Here is a 24290-nt window from a genome sequence, read left to right as displayed (position 1 = left end):
TTTTGACCCTCATGACAAACTGGTGTGCATGATGTACGATAATTTACATATTCTTTTCTTTTTAATTTGAAAAAAAAGAGAATTTTTAAAAAATTATTTCAATTAAAAGAAAAAGAGAGGAATTGAAATTTTATTATGATTTTGACATTCAAGCTATTAATAATCTTACTTATGATCAAGATAATCAACATGTTACGTGAGTAAAAAATAATAATTATTATTAAATTTAAAAAGTAAGTTATATTTGTGTTAATTTTAAAAAATTATCTAATTAAAAATAATAATTTAAACAGTCATATATAATTTTGAAAATTTTTTAAATATATAGTAAAAGCAGTTTCTTCATTAATTTTGCAACTCGACATTTTTCCTTCATAATAAATAAATATTTTTTGCCATTGTGGTAACCAATTGTTATTTCCTTTCCACCGGCCCAATTTTGTAATTTCTCCCATTTCGTAATGAGCAATAAATAGGGGATACAAGGGTAGTTGAAAATTTGAGATGTAAAAGTCTCTTTCCGTGTCATGGGAGTGGGTCCTTCTCCTATTACCGACAGTCGCAATCATCCAACCCGATCTTGCCACGTCATATAAATACCAAACATTAGTGATGCGGCAATATGGTAACCGAATATCTGACCACGTGGCAAGACCATTGTTCGAAAAAGACAAATTTTTCTCAGCGACGTTGACGTCTTTGGACTTTTTACCAAATTCGCCCCTCAACAAGTTTAGTCAATTGACCCAAAAACCAGCACAATGGACCCCACATTGCCAACTATGTTCGAGAACGGGGAAAAAAAAAACGAAAAATGAAAAGAAAAATGCTGACAACAACAATAACCCCCTTGCTTCCTCCCTCCCTCCTCCTGGCCTCTTTCTGCTTACCTTTCCCTCCCTTAGATCCGCTCTCAATCAAATAAAAACAAAACTATTTTTATGATTCAAGGAAAAAAAGCTTCTGATTTATTAAATTAAACACGAATTGATATTTTTTCCCTTTCATTGGAACGGAAAATTTGTAATATGGAAACAATGACGGCGTTGAAGAAGGCGGGAGGCGAGGGAGGACATGAGAAAGAAGGGTCGGATGGCAGCACCGGAAGCAGCAGTAACGACAGCAATAACGGCAACAATAGCGGCGGTCATAAACATGGGCATAGCCGAAGCATCAGCTATGGCGGGGACGAGAGGGGGATTTTTGAATATTTCGGGTGGGTGTATCATATAGGAGTCAACTCGATCGGCCACGAGTATTGCCATCTTCGCTTCCTCTTTATAAAGGGCAAATACGTTGAAATGTATAAAAGAGATCCTCACGAGAACCCCGGCGTTGTACGTTACGTCACCTTTTTGTTTTCTTATTTGTTTTGAATATATTGCTGCTTGTGATTGTTGTCTCGTCGAGGCAATGTAGATATGCTTATTTTCCAGGGGGTTTTTTAAACTAAAGTATGGTGAAATTTTGATTTATTTCGTTGTGGATTCTTGAGCTGTAGCAGGATATTAATTATTGACAGCTGAAAGTTTGTTGAGTTGGAAATAAGTTTTGTTTCTAATTACGGTGGTTTAGTGAATGGATTAAGATTAATTAGGGAGATGAAGATTTGAGGTTGTTGAGTTTGGGGTCCAAATATTTGATCTATCTCCTAAATTTTGTTGAATTAGTAAACTGAGCTTGTATACAAGGCTGCCTTTAGCTAATTTATCATAAGCATAGGAAGTGAAAGAAGGTTAAAGACATTTCTGATTGTGAAGTGTATATAACCTTCATGAGTCGTACTGATTCCTGTACATGCTACTTTTTGTTTTCTTGGATGAGAAAATCATGTAATAAATTAAACATAGAAATGAAAGAGGAAGGAGAATGTATAACTTTTTGTGTGGAATTAACATACTTGCTTCCAGGGTATCCTTCAAAAGAGAGTGCAATTCTTAGAATGCTAGATGCATTTTTGTTTGTAGGAAGATGATTAAAGTTCATAAAGCAATATTCAACGAGATGCAGTGAGGCTATCAAAAGTGAAAATAAATGACATATTATTGTGCTTGATAATATGTGATCTTTTTAATGATCACATAATTTAACTAACATCGCTTCACTATTGTATTCTTTAGAAGTTCCCATTTCAGTGTTAATAGAATTTAACTTCTTGTTACAATGTTATAAAATTTGGCTTTTAAAGATCTCTTACTCAAGTTATGGGTTGCAATGTTGGGGCCTTTGACAGTAGAACTGTCATCTGTTATTAGTAAGTCGCATCTCACTTAGGTCTACAATTACAAAGTTCAATTTCAAGGTTGTTTTGTTTCTAACTGCCTTTAAAGGAGATCCCTTCTTTATTTGTATATTTATTATAATTGTAATGTATGAGAGATCTTCAAATACAATATTATTTATGGAAAAATTTTTTTATTCTGTTGCATGTTTTTCATTGCTATGATGCTATCTATTGCCAATGTGCATGAAGGAACAATTACTTAATTTATGTGTCTCAGAGAACTCTTCAAATTTACTTGTTTATGTATTCTAGTCTTGGTTGCTAATATGTTACCTTGTCCAGAGACCAATCAGGAAGGGTGTGATAGGACCTACACTGATGGTGGAGTTAGGGCGTCGCCCAGTCAATAATGGGGTAAGTCTGTATTAGTTGTCATTTGATTTATTTATTGTTATTATTTGACAATTTTGTTTTCTTTCACTTTGCTCTCAGGTGGTACATTGTGGTTCTTCTTCTTCTTTTCCAGTTCTCTTTTCCCCTTTTTCTTTTGGGTCTTTGATTGTCTAAACTGTTTTGTGAAGTTGGTCCACTTCATGGTTTTCTTCTCTATTGGTTATTTTAATGTTTTATGGTCAATCAATAATGAAGCTCAATGCTGTGCTTGATGGTTTTCTTTTGTTAAACATTTGTAGGATCTATATGTTATACAGTTTTACAATCGATTGGATGAGTCCAAGAAAGGAGAAGTAAGTTTGTTTCACATAATTGTATTGATAATAATTGCTCGATGCTGGCTTTCACTGTACATGACATATGACATTCTGTTCGTATGTATAATCTTTAAGTTTGTTGAGTTGGAAATTGTGGGTCACAGGTTATCCAAATGTTTTGGGTGATAGCATGTCTGTCTTGGCTCACTTTTTCTTCCACCCCCTACAATGAATTTTGAAACATGTTAAGATATTAAATGCTGTAATTGGGTTCTGTGACTGCATGAGGTTTTATAAGTACTTCCTCTGGCCTAGTATGTAATGTTGAAGGGAAAGATGTGATTATGACAGGAGCTCTTTTGAAAGAACATAATGAGGGGGTTAGACAAGTAAACTTATATGCAAAGAGCCGATGGTTGTAAGGGTTGAGTAGCACCAAATTCACTGAGAAAGTTTAAGGATTATTCTGCAGGAGAAGTGTCAGCCTGGTAATCTGGTGTGCTTACTGATTGGAGAGAAAATAATCTGGGGGAAGAAATAAAATTTGTGTTTTATAAGCCAATTAGATATCAAAGCCCCTCATTTTGCATGTAATACTTACAGTTCCAAAGTTTTGATAACTTGGGAGTCTAATCTAAGTAATGCTAGCATTGTATAATACTACAATTGAGGGTTGTCCAGAACTCTTGAACCTTGAGAACCACTTGTGATGCTTCGAGAGACCTTGAGGAGAGTCTACAATTTCTACGGGCATCCTAGTAAAAGAATACCTAATTGACTTATCTTTTCCTTTTTTTTTCTTTTTCCTTGCTTGATGTTTATTCTTAAAGTGCAACTGAATCACTTTGGAAAGCTATCTGTTACTGGTTAAAACTGACGAGCAGAATCACTTTGTTCTTTTCAACTTCAAACTGCCAAACTGCCATTGAGTGTGACAACAAGCCATCTTTGAACCATGGTGCTAAGAAAGAGATAATGGCCCCCCATTCTGCTACAACAGTCAAAAGGAAAACCTCCTTTTTCTGTCTTTGTGAATATAATTTGCTCTAGAATCCTGATTACCTTGTTCCCAGAATTGTCATTGTTTCAGTAATCAAAAACCATATTTTATTTTTGTTTCTTAAAATCATAGCTGTAAAACCATGTCATATAGTAAATTAATGAAGCATTTTGTTGGTTCTGCAATGATGTCTACTCCATAGAATAGGGGAATGGGAACTTTCCACTTATCTCTGCTGATGATTTGCTCTTGGAGTCACTTTTCTTTCTTATTAGTAGTTAGATATTCTTTTCTTGTGCGCTGGAGTGGCTCATGACTGACTTACATTTTTTCTGCTTGAAGATTGCTTGTTCCACAGCTGGAGAAGCTCGAAAATGGATGGAGGCATTTGATCATGCCAAGCAACAGGTACAAGGGAGTTAGTTAAAACGGCTTAGTTCATATATGTGGCTGCTTTCTTAGAAGAGAAGAATTTGTTTTGCTCTCATGATTTTTTCTTATGCATTGACGTAACTTGCTACCTATTTGGACAGGCTGAGTATGAGCTTTCAAGGGGAAGTAGTACCAGAAATAAATTAAACATGGAGGCTGAGTAAGCCATTTTTCCTATCTATCTTGCTATAGGAGTCTTACTTGAGTTTGTTAACGGTTAAAGACTGATTTTAGATAAATTTTGTGGGTAACTGATTGCATTTATGAAGATTGAGGGAAAATTCCATTGATAGATACCATTTGATAGGTTGAGCAGAGTAGATGGAAGTATACTTATCTGTGAGAAAATTAAGTGCAGTATAACTACAGATTCCTACATGCTTCTATGTATCATACTTAGTTTTTGCCACATCTTTTTTTCTAAAAGAAAAATAAATTACTCTGCCTGTTTTGTTCTGAAGTATTGATTTAGAAGGCCATCGACCTCGAGTAAGGCGGTATGCGCATGGGCTAAAAAAGCTTATAAGAATTGGACAAGGTGAGTTGGTATTTGCCATCATTTTGATGTTTGGCCATTGCATTTTTTAAGGTTCAAAGAGAGAATTTTGGTTTGTCATTTTCTTATAAAACTTTTAAATTTTAAAGAAGATTTCTTAGTGTCCACTTTGTGGTATAAAATAACCTCTTAATGTATCATAGTTAGCATGTTTCCTCGCATAAATTGTTATGTGAAATCATTTCAAATGCAGTTTATTATGTGCACCTTTTAGATATTATCAATAAATTTGCAGTCAACATCATTGTAAGCTAAATGCTTCATGCTTGAGTCTTCAATAAAGAGTATGCTGCATCACATAGACACTATTGCATGTTTGGTGTATTTTAGCTGAGTCTTGGTGGATTTTTGCTTCTTAAATGAAGGTAATAAAAAAATTAAGTGTGCATCTCAAGTTAGTTCAATTGGAGACTTTTGAGAAATTAAGCTTTGTGACATGTTGAAAATCAAGATAATGATTTCTTAAATTTGAAGATACCTTGGTATTAGGACATTCAGAGGTGGCATATTGATCATTGTTGTTATGTGAAGGACATAGAAGAACCTTGAATGAAATTTATTATGAAAATTGATGATTTGTGAAATTGGAAAAAGATTATTGTGTCATATTCAAGCCAGAAAATGTGCTAGGAAATTAACAGCTAAATTTAGGAATTAATTGATACGAAGGACCTATTCTGTCCAAAAACGTTTTCCTCCTTGAGGTTCTTTGCTATTTATTTTTGAAACATAAATAAATTATTAACAAAGACTATGCAATTGTAATTCTAATTGTATTATCTTGCATTTTAATATGATAACTTTTGATATTTCTAATGAGTATATGTTAAAATTTTCAACTCAAGATAATAATTTAAGTGCTGAGTTGAATTTTTAGTTTTCTTTTATTTTGGCTGTTCATAGGTCCGGAGATGCTTTTGCGGCAAACCTCCAACTTGGGCGGTAATGGTACATCAGATGGATACTTTGAAGGGGAGTTTGGAGATGCAATTGAAGCACATGAATGGAAATGTGTTCGTACAATCAATGGTTTACTTCTTATACCTTTTTTTTTTTGTTAAATGAAATTGCATTAATTCAAAAGAAAAATGGCAAGATAAGAAAGTGTAAGGGTACCAATAAAATTGAACCTTTGGGATTGGAGTAATGATATATAAAAAGGCAATGATATATAAAAAAGCAACTCAGACGTTAATCCATACAGAACTCGAAAAACTATAATGGTGTATTCCTCATACTCTCACTATTAATAGTTTACTTCAATCTATTCATGACCTTTAATCATTCCATTTGTGAGACCTGCTCTAGCTTTATCATGTGATCAGGCTGGTTCTGAGCATGTCAAAATAAGATTTGAAAATTTCTTCTCTTTAAGATGTGAAAAATGAAAGATTTCACTATTTATAAAAGATATGTTATTTTGAGTCTCTCAATATGCTAAGAATATGGAATGGCCCTAATGGAGAAACAATTTATTTATCACCATCTAATAATTTGCTTTCTGTTTGGTTTCAGGTGTTAGAATCTTTGAGGATGTGGCTGATTTGAAGGTATCAATACGATCATACTTATTATTTCCCTTTTTCTTTCTTTAGGAAAAGCATCATGATAGATTCTCCCACATACTTATTAGAACTTTAGACTTGTCCTGTTCACTTTGTAAAAGAAAATGTGTACAGGAACATTTCAGATATAATACAACTTTAGATGAACCTGTCTAGCAGTCAAAAACTTAATCCATTTTCTTCCTGTATCATCAAATATGTAAATGTTGATTTGTTTAGGTCAATGCAAAACATGCAGTTTATAGATATTGTGAATTGAACTTATAGATCTAAAATATCTCAGTGCCTGTGTTAGTTGCAGCAGGTTTCTTTCACCTTAAAGTTATCATTGAACACAATTTTCCTTATGTTCCCTAACAATATCAAAGTTTCGCAATTTGTCTTCATCAGATGAATGACTCAAGCTCTTTAAATGTTCTTTGGATTATTTGTAGAGTGGAAAAGGTGCTCTTGTGAAGGCTGTTGCTCTTGTAGATGCAAGTGCAGATACTGTTTTTGAAGTAATCTTAAATCTGGACCGCCATAAAAGATATGAGTAAGTTGTTCCACCTATATTTGTTGATTTCATATTTCCCAGTAAGTCAAGTTTGCTCTACTAACTATCTTCACAGGTGGGATATGTTGACAGGTGACTTGGAGCTGATAGATTCTTATGGTGGACACTATGATGTTGTCCATGGAACATATGATCCAAAATATCTCACCCGGTAATTTTTGCAGAATGGACTACTTATTTTTCTCTTTGAAGAACTGTTTGCCAACAATGTGTCGTGCATATGCAGTTAAGATATCGATTAGTTTTTATCAAGCATGTTCAAAGTTTGCACTTCTGATTGGTTTGATGTATTCTCAGCATTTATTTTACTCATTAAAAAGGATACTGGAAGGCCAAACAATATTAGGTTCCTTAGTTAATCAAATTAGCATGAATCTATCTTGTCTCTTTTGTCATTGGCTGGCATTTATTTGTTCTATTACATGATTTCTAGATGGCAATCCAAGAGAGATTTTGTCTTCTCTAGGCAATGGTTTCGCGGGCAAGATGGAGCATACAGTAAGAGAATACACTAATAATATTTAGTTTATTTATATGAAAATCAAAATGTTGCTTGCCTCTACTTGGCTCACATATGATATAATTTCTTTGGCAGCAATTTTGCAATTTCCAACTGTACATAAGAAGCGGCCTCCAAGATCTGGATACCGACGTACAACAATTAATCGTAAGGATTTGTATTCTTAGTTGGTTAAGTATTTTATGTCTGAAGCATTTGTTGATCTCTATAGCTTGATTGCTTTGTGCGTTTAACATATGAGGAAATGCTAATTTCTTCTTTGGATCTTTGTAGTCTCTCTAGGTACTTCAAATTCTGAAGGGATTGAGTGATCCATGAATGTGATTACTTTTATTATAAATTCTATTGGTAGCAACAAATTCTGCTTTTAGAGGTTAAATACGTTCTGTGGCAACTTGATTATTCATAAGGTGGTGCTTATGGCTGTGGAGCATTGCGAGATGACTCTTTCATAGATTTCATTGGGAAGGAGGCCTTGTGCTTGTTGTAAATCTTGTTTATTTCTGTATGTAATATATATGTATATATCTATGAATGGCAGCGTCTACTTGGGAGATTAGAAGTTTAAATGCACCCATGGGTTCAAACACTGCAAAATGCCTTGTGACGCAGATGTTGGAGATTCATAGTGCCGGTTGGTTTCGATGGAAGAAAAGTAGCAGCTCAAAGTTTGAAAAGACCATCCCATACGCTTTATTATCCCAAGTTGCAGGTTGAGTTATCTAATCAAGTCTTTATTATCTGACTTTGATCTGATACTAACAATTAATGGCTTAGAGACATCTAGAATTATGTCGTCTCAGCAAATCAGGTCTGAGATCTCTGTTAGACAGGTGGACTTACAAAATTTTTTGTGCATTTTTAGAGACTTGATCAGTTAAGACAACCTAACTTCATTCATCTCCAATGCGTGCAACTATTTTTCCTATTCCTAGGACCTCCGTGATGTAAGGGAGGAAGGACCTCTTTCATTTATCTCTGCAGTGATAGATTCTATTTGACAGGATTGATGTTTGTGTCAACCACTTTATAGGGTTATTATGAGTATACATTGGTGTGACTTTCTGTCAGTGTGACTAGAAAGGAGTGCTTTTATTTCCTCACATTTCACACAGACAAGGCTGCAAGCAACAGCTAGAACATAGATGACAAATTTCAAGAATTATTGTAAAGAACAATATCGGAAGCTAATGCTCAAAACCTGCTGGATTTTGTCACTGCTATCATTTATGCCATGTTCACTCAGTGTCAGTTATGTTTTCTGTAAATCTTATTTCAGGTTTAAAGGAATATATTGGAGCAAATCCCTCACTCAGGTGTGAATCTTCCACCATTGTCCAATCAAAACTTTCCGATGTTTCAATTTCCAGTGGCGAGTTTGAGGATGTAGAAGTGCATGATGAATTTTATGATGCAATTGCTGGTGATTCTTCATCATCATCAGAAGATGAAGAGAGTGAGGGTGGTGCAGACAAGGTAATCCCTTTCTGCTTTGCCACATTGGAATACAGAAGTGTCTCCTTCTCCTTGAAAAAAAAGAGTTAAAATTGGTTGCACTATTAGTTGGATTGGTGTAACCCAATTATTAATTGTTTCCTTGAAAACCTCTGTCATTGATAGTTTGCTCTCAACCTTATCAGGAAAGGAAAATTAAGCTGAAGAACGTATCTTGGGCCATCTCAAGCTTAGCTTTGAAGCGAGCTTCAGGTTCTTTCTTTTCTTAAAATTTGTATTGGGATTTGGGAAAGACTTTCTATCTGTACATTTAACTTTACATGTGAAAAGGAAGATTTTATCTAGGAAATCTTTTGCTATTGAGTCATGCATTCTGTTTTCTTTTTTGGTGTTGTGTCAATAACAAAGAATATAGCTTAATGGCTTAAACAATGTCTTATCCTTAATTTCATCATGAGCTGTTCAGAACACTAAATATTAGGTCACTATTGATGCAGCTCCAGATGCAAATAAGGAATTAGATCCTAGTGTACCTCCTGTCCATATTGATGCAAGTCAATTCAATGGTTCCCTCCACAATGGAAAGGATGAGGCTGACACAAATTGTTGGACTTCTCCTAGTGGTAGGGGATTTATGATCAGAGGAAAGACTTACTTAGAAGATAATGCCAAGGTGAGTTTTTCTTTTCTTCAAAATTATTTGACATGTATTGTCCTTGTTGTTTTATTTGTTTTGAGTGCATTCTATCTCATCATCTTATATCATCAAAGCTTAAAATAAGATTTTCTGGTATGTTATTATTGCAAAATGTGATACAAATTGGAACGATAGTTGGTCTCTGCTTGGTGCATATCTGTTCTCATCCTCAGTTGATATCCATGCTTCTATTTGCCAGTTCTCATTAATTTGAGGTGTGTATGAATTTCAGTTCCTTTTATCCAATCTTGGCTGGTCTGGTTTCTAAAATTGAATAATTGACTGCAAATGGCTATAAATGGGTATACATTAGCAGAATTTGCTGTCTTACTGTTGTGTTGTTTATTTGCTTTCAAAGTTGAGATCGTCTTGTTTAGTTCAGCAGTTTCATGTGCTTTGTTCGAGTTATTATTACATTGAGCCTTTTATTAGTTTTACCTTTCTTATTGTATGAGTTCTTTGATTGCTTTTAACTATAATTAACTTGGCTTAATGAGTTTTCTGTTGCACACAGCTGCAGCTTTAAATACAATTTAGAAATTGCAGCTTGTCGTTATGAATAGAACTTTCTTGTTATTTCTTTGTTGAATTAGCTACTTTCTTTCTATGTCATATCTGACAGCCTTCCTCCTGTTGGTTTTAGTATGCTTGTGATGTGTGCATTACATTCTTTATTCTTGCTGAGATATTGTGCATTCTGGGGAGAACAATTAAGTAATGATATAAACCTTTTCACAGGTAATGGGTGCAGATCCCCTTCTCAAGCTCATAGCTGTTGACTGGTTCAAAGTTGATAAAGCCACAGATAAAATTGCATTGCACCCGAGGTGTCTAGTTCAGGTATTATACTAGGTTTCATACTTTGCTCCCCTTTCTACACGTGTGTGTTAGCATCGTCTGAAGTTTGCTTCATTTCTTAGGAATTGGCTGCAATGATTGATGCTTTTAGTTTTTTTTTTTTTTTTTTGCTTTCATCAATTGTTGTGTCGAAAAGTCATACTAATATAATTTTATGGAATCCTTCTTGATTTGTGTGTTTTACATTCTAAAAAATTTTGAGTGCTAAATAAAAGTAAGTGGTAGCTTTCTGTGTTTCACAATTTTTAAATGCTATAGCATTCCTGTGCTAAAGGAATTTGTTTTTGTTTTAAGCAAAATTTTATATTTTTGTAGGTTTGGCTTAGAAATATATTAGTGTTCCTTGAAAGTCATCTTTAGCCTTAATTTTGTATGAATAATTTAATGAATGAACCAGGATTCATGCAGAGAAAGTCAATTTGGTATCCTTGTTACTCTTTGTTACATTTGCTTGATGACAGTTCTGAGCTGAAATAAAGAGGAGAAGGTCTCTTCAGTTGGGGTTTTCTTAATTTTTCCAAACTTGAGTATCCTTTTCGACTGGATGACACAATCTTTGAACTGACAATGGAAATCTTTAAATTTTCAGCTTTTCTGGCTATCTGTATAGTGTATAGTTTCTTCTTTCAACTTATATTTAATTGAACATTTTATATTTCAATGTCTAACAATAAAATCAAAGCCCTTTTACACTTTCAACGTATCTCCCTCATTCTGTCCCAGATTTCACTAACCCCATCTTGTCCCAAATCATTGGTTTCTTGTCTTATCTTTTCTTGCTTAACCACACTGCCATTGCAGCATCCTTATCTCAATTGCACTCACCTTCTATGTAAGATTTTTGGTGATGTAAGATTTTTGTTTCAGTTTGGAAAATTTCTAATTTGAGAATGATTAAACTTACTTTCCATACTTCTTTCATATTTAGGATAATATCCATTAGCATATGGTTTATACTCCCACAAGTTGTTAGGGACTGTACTACCTATTCTTGCATCTTTGTATTCCCAATGTGTTGGGCATTTCTGTTTTACAGATAAATAATGCACTGGAATATTTTTTGTTACACTGAACAGTAAAAGTTCCTTTTCAGATGGAACAAGCTAATTTGAGAATATTTGAGCTATCATGCATGATTTTGCATAATTTAAAATCGGCTTTATGAGTTATGACCTAACTGCTAGTTTTCATTTTCAGTCAGATGCTGGAAAAAAGCTTCCATTTATCCTTGTGATTAATCTCGAGGTACGCATGTGGATGCATTTCAACCTTCTTTATTTAGTACATGTTTTTGAGCACAATACCTGTTATATACTGGGAATTTTGATTAAACTCTTTCCTATGATGACATAAGATAGGTATGAACATTTTCCTATGTTAAAGGGTTACTCCTGTGGAAATTTAACTATTAAAAGCTGAAAGTTGTTTGTTTGGGACATATAGGTTTGAGTTTCTGACCTTTACCACCCTGCTGTGGTAGGATCATTATTGGTGACGCTTAGGCCTTAGTTTTTAGACACAATATGATGAATTCATTTAAAGTAATGTTAATTCAGAAATAGGCATGTGTATGGTAAATAATAAGGCTAAAGAGGGAAATTTTGAACAAATTTTATTGTTGTGGATGGTCAACTCAGATCACTCTTTGGCCTTTAGACTTGCTTCTAGTTTCCACTTTTCTCCCAGGAATACTGATTTTGGAGGATGACAGTGGGAGTTATAGCAGCATAAGGAGAATTTCAAATAATGGATTTCTTTTTTTGGTTGCAACAAGTTTCATTTTGGTCTTTCAAAAAAAGGATATATGTTTTAATTTCTCTTTTTCAGGTTCCTGCAAAACCAAACTATGGTTTGGTCCTCTATTATGCTGCTGAAAGGCCTGTGAATAAAAATTCTTTATTGGGAAAGTTCGTGGATGGAACTGATATGTTTCGTGATGCAAGATTTAAACTGATTCCAAGCATTGTTGAGGTACGAAATGCTATATCGTAGACATCTTAAGTGGCTTTTATTAATTCATTCTAGCACTATAGAAAGGCTCATTTGTTTTCAAATGTACAGGGGTATTGGATGGTCAAGCGTGCAGTTGGAACAAAAGCTTGCCTACTTGGGAAAGCTGTTACCTGCAAATATTTCAGACAGGACAACTTTCTGGAGGTAATACAGCCTTGGTTTTTTTTTTTTTTAATTTTCTTGCCTTACTAGGGAAGCTAATATTTGCTGCATCTGCATTTTATTTTAGATATGAAATTGATGCACTTCATCACTGAAACTACAATCATATGAAAATTAGATTATTTCATGGTTTATATTAAGCATGCATTAACTGCGTGGGGTCAAGTGGGAACTTGGAATCTCATATCTTCTGCCTTATATTAGAAGACAAAGTCTTCAGATGTTATTATAATCTTGAAAGGCTAGGTGGTATCAGGATCTAAAGTCTTGAGAGATCTCTACAATTTTAGAAGTTCCACTGCAGTGATATACACCGCAAGTTATCTTTAACATATTTCTTTATTGAGAAGTTAATGCCTATTCTTGCAATTCCAAAGTTGACTTGCAATGCTACATTAGTATCGAATTATATTGACTAGTTAGATGGGGACTTTTTGATCTTGATGATATTGTTGCTGAATCTTATAATATGCAGATTGATGTGGATATTGGGTCATCATCGGTAGCAAGAAGTGTTATTGGCCTCGTCCTTGGATATGTCACAAGCTTAGTAGTAGATCTTGCTATTTTAATAGAGGTTCGTGCCTTTCTGCTGTTAATCTGTGAAAGTACTGTCTTCTAGTGTGGGTTTCAGACTAATGGAAGTTATTACTAAGTGTTTTGGGAACGAAAACAGAAAACAAAACCAACTCTAAGTAGCTCTTTCTTATGTACTTTTTGTTTGTCTAACTTGAGATTGCAGGAGCTTCCTCAAGCATTTGAGCTCTGAGTTGTGTGGTTTATCATATTGCTTCTTGCAAGTATATTATTCAAACAATTTGTTGCTTTTCTGGTTACTGTTTCGAATTGCCGAAAACCCTTCTTTGGATTTTCTTTTTCTGCTTGGGTCTTGTTTCACCTGCGATAGGCATGAAATGCACAATTTAAGTAGTCCATAATTTTAGTCTTCTCTTGGTTTTTCTTCTCATAGTCGCTTTGGTAACAAGCAGTTAAAAACTCCCAAAATTTTGGCTGCTGATTAGAAAATCCTTAATTTTCACTCTCGACAAAATTTCACCATGTTTCTTGATAGTTAATTATTCTTTGAGCAATATCCTTGTTGGGATTTGAAATTTGTTATCAAGTTTAGTTACATAATGATGAAAGCACTCTAGAATAAACCCTAGATATCTAAAGTGCTGTGAAAGGTTGAATTGTTTCTAATTGTTACCTTAAAATATGTATGTTGAACCGTAGATATTCATACTTTCTCCATCTGCAGGCAAAAGAAGAGGCAGAATTGCCTGAGTACATTCTGGGCACTGTTCGACTAAATCGTGTGGGGCTTGAATCTGCTTTACCACTGCAGTTTTGAGGTTTTCCTACGTTAACGATCTTTAATTATCTTGTGCTCCTAGGTTACTGTCACTATGTGTAGGGTAAGACTATCAAATGGGTTGTTCCAGATTTCATATCTTTTCAGTATTCAGTTTACTTGATTTGAGGGGATAACCGTTGGGTTCATACTTTATCTGTTGCTGAGTTATGTTTTACTTGGTAGATTCAGTGGCTAAAAAGTCGGCTGTATTCATCCTTGAACGATATGATATTTGGTGAAGAACAATGGAATATTTTGTACATAAAATTTACATTACAGAATTTGGGACACCCTCCGGTATACATACCACATTGTCACTTGAGACTTTCTTGGAAGAGCCGTTGGAATTTATTGTAATCCGTATATCTAAAAGCATTTGTTACAATAATATATTTGTGAGATAACCATTTTTCCTTGGATCTTTCCAATTAAGTTTGACAAATGATCTTTCAGTTCTCGTTATCACGTTCCGGCACTTAGCCATGTACAATCTCTTTTTCTTCTGTTTTCCCATGTTTGTTTCCATTTGAGGATTCTATGATGGTTGTATTACATTCACATTTGCTTGGATAAAAGCCTGGTTACAGGTAAGTTATAGAAATGAGCTTCCAACTTTCAGCTAGCATGCGATCCCGGGCGAAAGAGAATATTGTTAACGTCTGGGTTCAACCCTGTCTTTTGCCACCATATATGAAACTAGAAATCACTGGCACTTGTATATAAATCTACAATGACTCTGCATACTTTTCCTTTTATGAAGTTGCATTGATCTTTTACCATTTAATGCTACTGTTACTACTCTGTCTGATTGAGTTTATAGCTGGCATACGGTATCCTCTCTTCAAAAGGTTAACTTGCTTAAAGCTTTTCAAGATTTTCATACTTGTCCGATCTAAGATTGAAACGCTTGGTGTGACACTAAAGCATTGGTTCTCTGTGGAATAAAGCCGATTTTGGGGTAATAGGAATTTCTCATAGCATTTGCAAATTGCATGGTTTTGGGTCCTACAACAAACGAACAAATTTATTAGAGAATTCTGGTAAAAGGTAGGAGAAAATTTAAAGGATGTGTCCCTTTCTTCAATCACTTTACTAACTCCACTTACTCTCTTTTGCTACAGCTAGTTTCTCTTCACACATTTTATTTGTCGATGCTTTTCTACTTTCTTTGAATGTTTATCCGTTGTGCTTGGCTCGTTAGTTTCAGCACCACCTATTTTTGACTAAATGTTCCCCAGCTTCTCACTAAAGCTACCTTCAAAAACTCAAACATACCCTTCAACTCAACCCATAGGCATAACCCCCAATTCAAGGTTAGCAATGGTCATTTCTGCCACCATTAAAGCCCTACCAACTTAGTTGGTAAACAGATTTGGTTGTACTTTTTCTCATTTGATCAAGATTAATACATCAAATCAGATATGATCTAATTAAGCTCCTTCTCTTTTGACTAAATGAGTGGGAATCCAATTCAAGTTCAAAAACCCAAAAAAGAAGGATAATTTTCCCCTTAAAAGTTGTGTTCCTCCCACAACAAACGGCCGTGCAGTCGGTGCAGGGTCTTTTTCAATCCTGTCAGGGGTAAACTCTTTGGAACTCTTTACATCCAACTCTGACTGCTGAACAGGGTGTAGCTATTTAACCACAGTAGTTGATCGATCTTGATCCACCCCCTCGTGTGAGTTTAACGTAATCTTTACGAAATTAACTTTTGGGGTTCTTTTGCTTGTGCTTTGCTCAAAGTTAATCCTCCCTCAAGGACACCTGAAATAAAGAGAAACCCCTTTCAGAAACAACATAATCACAGTACATTGGCCTCCGATTCGAATTATACATATCAAGTTTAACCTGAATGGAAGCTGTGAGTCTGTGACAATGCTTTGGTTGAAAGATTAGTTCAGCTAGTTTCTTTATTTCTACTAGCTGGGGGGGTGGGTGGCGCGGCATGCCCCTTTAAACCATAGCACTAGCAGCTGCAACAAGAAGGGAAGTGATAACACAGTCTAGGCTTTTAATGGCACGTTAAAGCTCTCTCTGTCTCTGGGTCTGGGGTACTGCATTTGGTTTGCAGAGTTCAGAATAACTCTGGCAATGGCAGATTGTTATCACACCCCATTAATTTAAACCTAATTATAGCACGCAACTGGTTGGTTCTTCACGGGGCCACTGTGAAATTCATGCAGGCTTACTGCCTCTCGTGAAGTGGACCGTGGGTGCCGAGTATTTAAGGCCTTGCACTGTCTTCCATGATGAATATGTACGTGAGCTCCGAAAATTTCAGTGATGGAAACATGAAACCAAATTTTTTTTAAAAGTAATGATAGATAAAAGGACAAACTTCCCCATTGTGTCCAAAATCTCTTACTACTGAGTCTGTACTCTTGTTTTTTACGAACAATTTGATGTCTATGAAGTTGAAAGCGAAACCCAGAGAATAATAACCCCCATGGCTCTTAAATACTGGAGGCTTTTCTCAGTGTTTGCCAACTTGCATATTTATTCTTGTGCCCCACTTTCCTGGATAGGGAAGAAATGTACTGATCAAAAAAGCAAAGCTGCCAATGGAGAACAAAGATCATGCAATCCACCTAGCCTGATTGTAGGTTTAGAGTTGGATGAACAAAGAAAAAGTTTTACTGCTATCAGATTGAGTTGTTGCCTTGTTGGGTGCGGAGAATTTTGCTGGTTTACTGGATTTGATGAGGTTTAGAGCCACTCATACTCTCAGCTTGTTAATGATAAAAGACCTCCATGGCTACTTCCCTCGAGAGATTCCTTTTTTTTTTTCTTTCTTTCGTTGTATAATCATTGGATCGCATGTGGACCAGGAAACCCCGAGCAGTGACTGCCAAGGAACACACATGTCAAGGAGGGGGCTCACCTTTTTGATTTCCTTCAAAAACACAAAAGGCTAAGCTCATCATAAATTAAGGGAAATGCTGCTGCTTTTATCACAACCCTTGTCTTTACTCTTTACCTTCTCCGCACCTGCTGCTGTCATCTCAACAACATGATCAAACGAAAATCCTGGCAAAGATCTTTATCTTGTCCCTGCATATACTGCCATTGCATACATGTTGAAATTAATCCACTGATACACTTAGTACATAATCTATTTTCAGTTATAAACCGTAATTGTCTTTGGGGTATAATTAGAACTTATTTTCTTGCATGGAACTTTTACAACAGGTGGACATTCTAGACATGCTGGTGAAAAGAAAAAAGAAGTAGAAAAGTAAAGAATTTTATCCTTCCTTGGTCAAAGTTCTGGTAACAGCTCAAGTCTGCAGGAACAGCTTTCATTTTCCCTCTGGAGCAGATGTCAAGGACATTTTCTTTTCTTCTTTCCTTTTCTACGGTTTGAGAGAAGTTGACCACCACCAGGCTGCTGCTTTTGTAGCTGAAATACAACAGTGAGTATGTTGCTCATTCTGCATTTTCCTCACACCTGAACCACCAATTAAATATAGATTTCCATGCCCCCTTTCTTTTACCCCATGAACAACAAATCATTTCCATTTTCCATCCATATATTCTGTCTCTAGCTATAATGATTGATAATTTTTGCTTTCTCGACTTTCATCCAAATACAATGTGGCACCACGGGTGTGATACAATAATTTACACAAGGTATAATCATTAACGGTCCAAAGAATGGTTCATAGCAGCTGTCATGTTAATTGCCTAATAAGTGCCTAACTGAATATGATTTACTTTATCTATGAGTTTGCAATTTGGCTTCAACCACAAAAACCCTTTTCTTATTTCTGTAACTAAACAATGAAAGTTGATGATTTCGATGGTGTCCCACAGTGATTCATATACTAATTCAAATTAAGACACTGCTGATAATGTATAGGATTCTCTCCAGTGGAAAAAGGAAGAAAAAGATGGCTCAAAGATATGAAAGCTTTATTCCGTAATGGCAAACACCATCCAATAAACTTAAGACCGCAAGGCCCCATCTTGCCCCAAAAAGCAGCTTGATAATATTCTCATATCAACTAATCACTATACGTATTCCCTCCTTTTATGCATCTTTCCCTATTTCCCATGCATTAATTCATCTAACAAAAACACGGAAACGCAGTTTGCAGTGAGCTGACTTACCTTTTTTTTTTATTGGTTGTGTTTGTAGTTTGTCTCTCTTCCTTCTTCACTGCGAGTTCCAATGGAGATTTCTCAATGGATTTACTTCAATCTTCTGTTCTCTTCCATGTTAATTGCAGTGGTAATAGCTGCTGATCCTTATTCAGATGCTCTATTGAGCTTAAAATCAGAGATTGATGATTATAACAGTCTGGATGATTGGTTAGTTCCCCCTGGAGGAAATCCTTCAGGGAAAGTGTATGCATGTTCCTGGTCTGGTGTCAAATGCAACAAGAATTCAACCATTGTTATTGGTTTAAACCTTAGTATGAAGAATCTTGCTGGTGAATTACCTGGAAAGCAATTCAGTGTCTTCACCGAGCTTGTTGATCTCAACATCAGTCAAAACTCATTCTCCGGAGAACTTCCTGTTGAAATCTTCAATCTCACCAGTCTAAGAAGCTTAGATATCAGCAGAAACAATTTTTCTGGCCACTTCCCAGGAGGAATCTCCGGTCTTAGGAACCTGGTTGTTCTTGATGCTTTTAGCAACAGTTTCTCAGGGCCGTTGCCTGTTGAGCTTTCCGAGCTTGAATTTCTCAAGATTCTCAATTTAGCTGGCAGTTACTTCAATGGACCAATCCCTTTAGCGTATGGGTCTTTCAAGAGCCTGGAATTTCTTCACTTAGCAGGAAATTTCCTCACTGGAAACATACCACCTGAACTGGGAAATCTCAAAACAGTGACGCATATGGAGATTGGCTACAACTCTTATGAAGGAAATATCCCATGGCAGTTGGGCAACATGAGTGAGCTTCAGTACCTTGATATTGCCGGAGCAAATCTCTCTGGCTCAATACCCAAGCATCTCTCCAATCTTACCAAGCTTCAGTCACTTTTTCTCTTCATGAACCATCTCACTGGATTGATTCCATGGGAGTTTAGCAGAATCGTGCCACTTACCAACTTGGATCTCTCCGATAACTTAATTTCTGGGCCTATTCCTGAGAGCTTTTCAGAATTGAAGAATCTAAGACTGCTCAGTCTTATGTACAATGAAATGAATGGCACTGTCCCAGAAGACATAGCAGATCTTCCATCACTGGATACCCTGTTTATATGGAACAATTACTTCACTGGGTCACTTCCACGAAACTTGGGCAGGAACTCAAAGCTTAGATGGTTAGATGTTTCAACCAACAGTTTCATTGGCAGCATTCCACCTGATATTTGTGCAGGTGGTGAGCTATATAAATTAATCCTGTTTTCGAACGAGTTTACGGGCACTCTTTCACCTCTATCCAATTGTTCTTCGCTTGTTCGCATTCGACTTGAGGATAATTCATTCTCGGGTGAAATCCCTTTTAGGTTTAATCATCTTCCTGATATCACATATATAGACCTTTCCAGGAACAGGTTTGCTGGCGGAATTCCCTCAGATATTTCTCAAGCTTCAGAGCTTCAGTATTTCAATATCTCTAATAATCCAGAACTAGGGGGAATGATCCCAGCACAAACATGGTCCTTGCCACTTCTTCAAAATTTCTCTGCATCATCTTGTAACATCTCAGGGAACCTACCTCCGTTCAGATCGTGCAAATCCCTTCTTGTTGTTGAATTGCAGATGAACAATATGTCAGGAGCTGTCCCAAAAAGTATTTCCAATTGCCAGGCGCTTGCGATGATTAATTTAGCTATGAATAAGTTAATTGGTCATATACCTCAGGAGCTTGCTAGTCTTCCTGCTCTAGGTGTTGTGGATTTGTCACGTAACAATTTCAGCGGTCCAATACCTGCAGAGTTTGGCAAGTCTTCAAGCTTAGTACTTCTAAATGTATCATTCAATGAAATCTCCGGTGCCATTCCCTCAGAAAAGAGGTTGCAATCAATGGGCCGAAGTGCATATGTTGGAAATCCAGAGCTCTGTGGAGCACCTCTTAAATCATGTTCAGGTTCAATGGCAATCTTGGGAAGCAAAGGCAGGGGAAAGCTCAGATTAGTTCTGTTGCTCTGTGCAGGAGCAGTCATATTCATTGCAGCATCAGTTTTCTGGCTAATTTATCTCCGCAAAGGAAGCAAAGGCCAATGGAGAATGGACTCGTTTATTGGACTCCCACAGTTTACAGCAAATGACGTTTTGAGAAGCTTCAATTCCACTGATTCCATGGAGGAATTGCCACCGCTATCAGCTGCAGTTTGCAAAGCAGTGCTGCCCACTGGAATAACAGTTTTGGTGAAAAAGATTGAATGGGATGCAAAGAGAATGAAGGGTGCCTCAGAATTTATAACACAAATGGGAAATGCAAGGCACAAGAATTTGATCAGATTACTTGGTTTCTGCTACAATAAGCATTTGGCTTATCTGCTGTATGATTACTTGCCTAACGGAAATTTGACCGAGAAGGTGAGAATGCGAAGAGATTGGGCGACCAAGTACAGAATTATAATTGGTATTGCAAAGGGACTTTGCTTCCTTCACCATGACTGTAATCCTGCAATTTCTCATGGAGATTTGAAGTCAAATAATGTTGTCTTTGATGATAATTTGGAACCCCGCCTAGCTGATTTTGGGTTCAAGTATCTGATACGGTTGATCAAAGGTACTGTTCCAGCAACAACTTCCAGAATGGGAACAGGTAAACTTAACTATTCCCTTTACATGGATTCCTTTTATTCAAAACTTTGCCATTTCAAACAAACAAAATTAACTTTTGAGCAAAAGTTCCTTAGATATTCAAAGCTGAGAGAATGTCTGAACAAACTGGACCATATTTTTTGGGTCTATGACATAGAATTTGCTTTCAAAGTACGACTAGACCATTAACAGTTATTATTCCCTCGTGAGCATTCCCTACAATACAAACAACTAGCAACTGCTTCAATGTTCCAAAAGGAATAGCAAAACGAGTCTATTTTCTACAGAGTTGATGGAAATACATTCTTGCTTGAAAAGACATTATCCTGATTTGAAGCAGTGGCTTAATTTCCGTTGCTTCTTTTGTCTTCCAATCTTTCGTTTCTAGAATCAGTTCTTGAAATTCTTTTTTGAAACCTGAAACAGGTCAATCCAACGATGCAATCAAGGAGGAACTATACATGGACATATACAACTTTGGGGAGATCATTCTGGAAGTATTAACTAATGGTAGGCTGACAAATGCTGGAGCAAGCATACAGAGTAAACCGAAGGATGTTCTTTTGAGAGAAGTATACAATGACAGTGAAGCTGGTTCCACTAATTCACTGCAAGAGGAAGTAAAACTGGTTCTCGATGTTGCTATGCTCTGCACCAGAAGCAGGCCAGCTGATCGACCATCCATGGAAGAAGCATTGAAGCTTCTATCAGGATTGAAGCCGCAAGGTAAATAATAGCACTATTGAAGCAGGAGAGTTGTGATATTAGCTTTCACCATTACAGTGGAAGGACCCCAACAGATACATATGTAGTAGTAAATAGTTTTTGATGAAAATATTTGTATTTTGATTTGGTTGTTAGCTTGTTTATATAATCTCTATAGTGTTTTTCTACTTAAAATTCTTATGATAGGGACAGAGCAACTGATATCATCTTGTTCCTTATACAATGTAAAATGTGGAAGTTTGAATTTGATCATATATTATTTCAATTTGACAGCTTTAATCTCGTTAAGGTTTTGGTGCCAAGCCTGGGTAAGTTGGATCAATCAATGCTGTGAAATTCTTCTTCAGTGAAGCTTTAAAAGTGTCATCTAAGTTGCTCATCTAAATGTAACTTTTCAAGCTAATCTGTACCCAAAGGAGTATTGCTTCAAGTAAGAAAATTTGCCATGGGCATTCTTTGATCTTTACATGGAACCAATGACAATGACAGATATATGTCTTTGTTCGGTGTTCCCTTTGGTTCTAACATTCCCAAAGTCTTCATCATTAGCCAGAGACATATGATGATTATCAAGAATCCTATGACTTATTTCAAACAAGTTACATGCAATCCTGTTCCTGTCCCAGAGCGTTCAAACAGACATCAAGCGCGTCAACGACACCCTGAAAACTATCAAAATTTGAACTCACGACGTCAACATCCACTCCCAACCTCTTCGCCCCCACCGCGGTGACCGGCCCATGAGCCGCAACCACTAACCGCGACCACCTCCTTCTGACCATCCCCCAATCCCATCCGAACTCCCTTAAACTCTTCAAAAACCCCTCCACTTCCCCACTACTCGTGAAAACAACGGCGTTCACTTCCTCCTCGTGCTCCTCCCCCTTCCTTACCACTTCCTCCGCACAACTAGGCCCTACCCACCTCGTCTCGTACGCGTCAACACGAATCGGGACCCACCCACCACTCTCCAAATCCTTGAGGAAATCCGGAACAACTGGAGGCTCGTTTAGTCCGACAACTTTCGGAACCGGACACAACACTCTCCGACCATATCCTTTCCCGAGAGACAAGGCTAGGCTGTTGGGAGTAGCGGTTGGAGGGACCAAAACTTTAATCCGTTGTAAATTGGAACAAATTTGAGAGATAAAAGGGGTGTTGATTAACTCTGAATCTTTGCCTAAGGCAGCGAGAATGAATGTGGGGCCATGAGAGGGGAGAAGGGGTTTAGGGAGAGAGAGGGCGGCAAGGGAAAAGGAGGTGATGGAGGCGCGAGAAGGGAAGGTGATAGCGGATAGGAGAGAGAGGGAGTGTGGGGAAAGGTGGGTGGAGAGAGAGTGGGGAGTGGGATGAGTGGTGATGGTTGGGCACCAGAGAGAAGTGTGGCCTTTCAGAGTGAGGAGGTTGGAGAGTCTGGCGGCGTAGTTTGGTGGCGTGGTGAAGATGACGGTAGGCTTCACGGTGCTGCTGGAAAGAGGGGTGAGGTTGGGGATCGGCATTGCCATGGAGGTTTGCTCTTTGCTGCGGTGGTGCTTGGTTTTATCAAGCAGCCTGTTCGTCCTATGCAGCGAGACGTTAACGTTTAACTTTTGCTTCCACAAGGGGGGAAAAAAAAACATCAACCAAAATTTATGTGCTTTTGGTCCGTGTTAAAGCGCAAAGTCGTTGTAGTATAGTGGTGAGTATTCCCGCCTGTCACGCGGGCGACCCGGGTTCGATCCCCGGCAACGGCGATTAAATGTTTTGCAAGCCAAGACTTTTGTCTGTACTGGGGATAATTGATAAGATAAAGATATTTCAAAATTTATTAATTGATAAAATAATTAAAATTTATAAATATCTAATTAAAATTAAAAAATATTTATTGAGATTCATATTTTAATATTTTAGACATAACTCATTAAATACATACTTGATTTTACAAAATAAACATCCAATCAAAATTTAAAAATATTTATTAAAATTTGTATTTTAATATTTTATATATTACTCATTAAATACATACTCGATTTTACAAATTAAATATCTAATTAAAATTTATAAATATTTATCAAAATTTGTATTTTGATATTTTAAACAGTACTCATTAAATTCTCAAATTTACAAGTTTAAATTTATTTATTTATTTATTCATGAATATTTGATTAATTATTTAAAACTGAAACCTTGAACTCAAAATCTAAAACAAAAATAAAAAAGATAAAAACTTTCTACTTTCAAAATATTTGTTTCTACTAAGGATACCAATAGTAAGTTATTAGTTATTTTTTAAATATCCTATATCAAATTTTATTAATTGTTAAGTTAACTAAATTTTATAAATATTTAATTAAAATTTAAAAATACTATATGAATCTGTACCTTAATACTTTCGACACTATGTAATAAAAACTTTCAATTTTATGAATCCAAATTTATTTATTTATTCATTAAAAAATAAATTATTTTTTAGTGAGTCAAGAAACTTTCTACTTTCAGAATATACATAGTAAAATTGAATTGGATATAAGTTATTTTAATTTTAATGAATTTACATGTCAATCTACTCATCAAACAACAAAATATTTGTTTTTTCCTTTTAACCAAAAAGTCAAATAAAATGGAAATAAAAAATTACTCATATTTTTCTCTTTGTTTTTTAAAATATCTCAAAATAAATTTTTATATTATAATATGTTTAATATAATTTTTTAAAATTTAATAATAAATATATTAAAATAAAAACATTCAATTTA

The 24290-nt window shown here is 36.0% G+C and overlaps 3 protein-coding genes and 1 non-coding gene across 4 annotated transcripts; 3 read left to right on the top strand and 1 right to left on the bottom strand.

Moving 5' to 3' along the window:
* Positions 817–14562, top strand: LOC18587904 (protein ENHANCED DISEASE RESISTANCE 2). Its single transcript, XM_018128038.1, has 22 exons — positions 817–1337; positions 2567–2638; positions 2917–2970; positions 4277–4342; positions 4468–4526; positions 4828–4904; positions 5826–5951; positions 6438–6472; positions 6922–7022; positions 7099–7194; positions 7477–7541; positions 7639–7710; positions 8105–8275; positions 8843–9039; positions 9204–9270; positions 9516–9691; positions 10454–10555; positions 11771–11818; positions 12401–12544; positions 12635–12730; positions 13224–13325; positions 14010–14562. The coding sequence occupies exons 1-22, from the start codon at positions 1029–1031 to the stop codon at positions 14100–14102; spliced, it is 2328 nt and encodes a 775-aa protein (XP_017983527.1). The 5' UTR covers positions 817–1028; the 3' UTR covers positions 14103–14562.
* On the top strand, positions 18132–21827 carry LOC18587902 (leucine-rich repeat receptor-like protein kinase TDR). Its single transcript, XM_018128151.1, has 2 exons — positions 18132–20830; positions 21256–21827. The coding sequence occupies exons 1-2, from the start codon at positions 18277–18279 to the stop codon at positions 21561–21563; spliced, it is 2862 nt and encodes a 953-aa protein (XP_017983640.1). The 5' UTR covers positions 18132–18276; the 3' UTR covers positions 21564–21827.
* Positions 22155–23054, bottom strand: LOC18587903. The gene has a single exon (XM_007011951.2). It carries the CDS (start codon positions 23052–23054, stop codon positions 22155–22157), a length of 900 nt encoding a protein of 299 aa, XP_007012013.2.
* On the top strand, positions 23217–23288 carry TRNAD-GUC. Its single transcript has one exon. It is a non-coding gene; the product is annotated as a tRNA-Asp (tRNA).

This window comes from Theobroma cacao, chromosome 9, assembly GCF_000208745.1.
Source record: "Theobroma cacao cultivar B97-61/B2 chromosome 9, Criollo_cocoa_genome_V2, whole genome shotgun sequence".
NCBI lineage: Eukaryota > Viridiplantae > Streptophyta > Magnoliopsida > Malvales > Malvaceae > Theobroma > Theobroma cacao.
The sequence above is the reverse complement of the archived record's forward strand: the minus strand, read 5'-3'. Positions and strand labels throughout refer to the sequence as shown.

Excerpts from the sequence above, each read along its gene's own strand:
- LOC18587904 (XM_018128038.1), top strand. The coding sequence starts at position 1,029 with ATGGAAACAATGACGGCGTTGAAGAAGGCGGGAGGCGAGGGAGGACAT. Across the intron at positions 7,542-7,638 it reads CGGGCAAGATGGAGCATACA|CAATTTTGCAATTTCCAACT; the intron begins GTAAGAGAATAC and ends TTTCTTTGGCAG. Across the intron at positions 12,731-13,223 it reads GACAGGACAACTTTCTGGAG|ATTGATGTGGATATTGGGTC; the intron begins GTAATACAGCCT and ends TATAATATGCAG.
- LOC18587902 (XM_018128151.1), top strand. The coding sequence starts at position 18,277 with ATGGAGATTTCTCAATGGATTTACTTCAATCTTCTGTTCTCTTCCATG. Across the intron at positions 20,831-21,255 it reads AACTTCCAGAATGGGAACAG|GTCAATCCAACGATGCAATC; the intron begins GTAAACTTAACT and ends AACCTGAAACAG.
- LOC18587903 (XM_007011951.2), bottom strand. The coding sequence starts at position 23,054 with ATGCCGATCCCCAACCTCACCCCTCTTTCCAGCAGCACCGTGAAGCCT.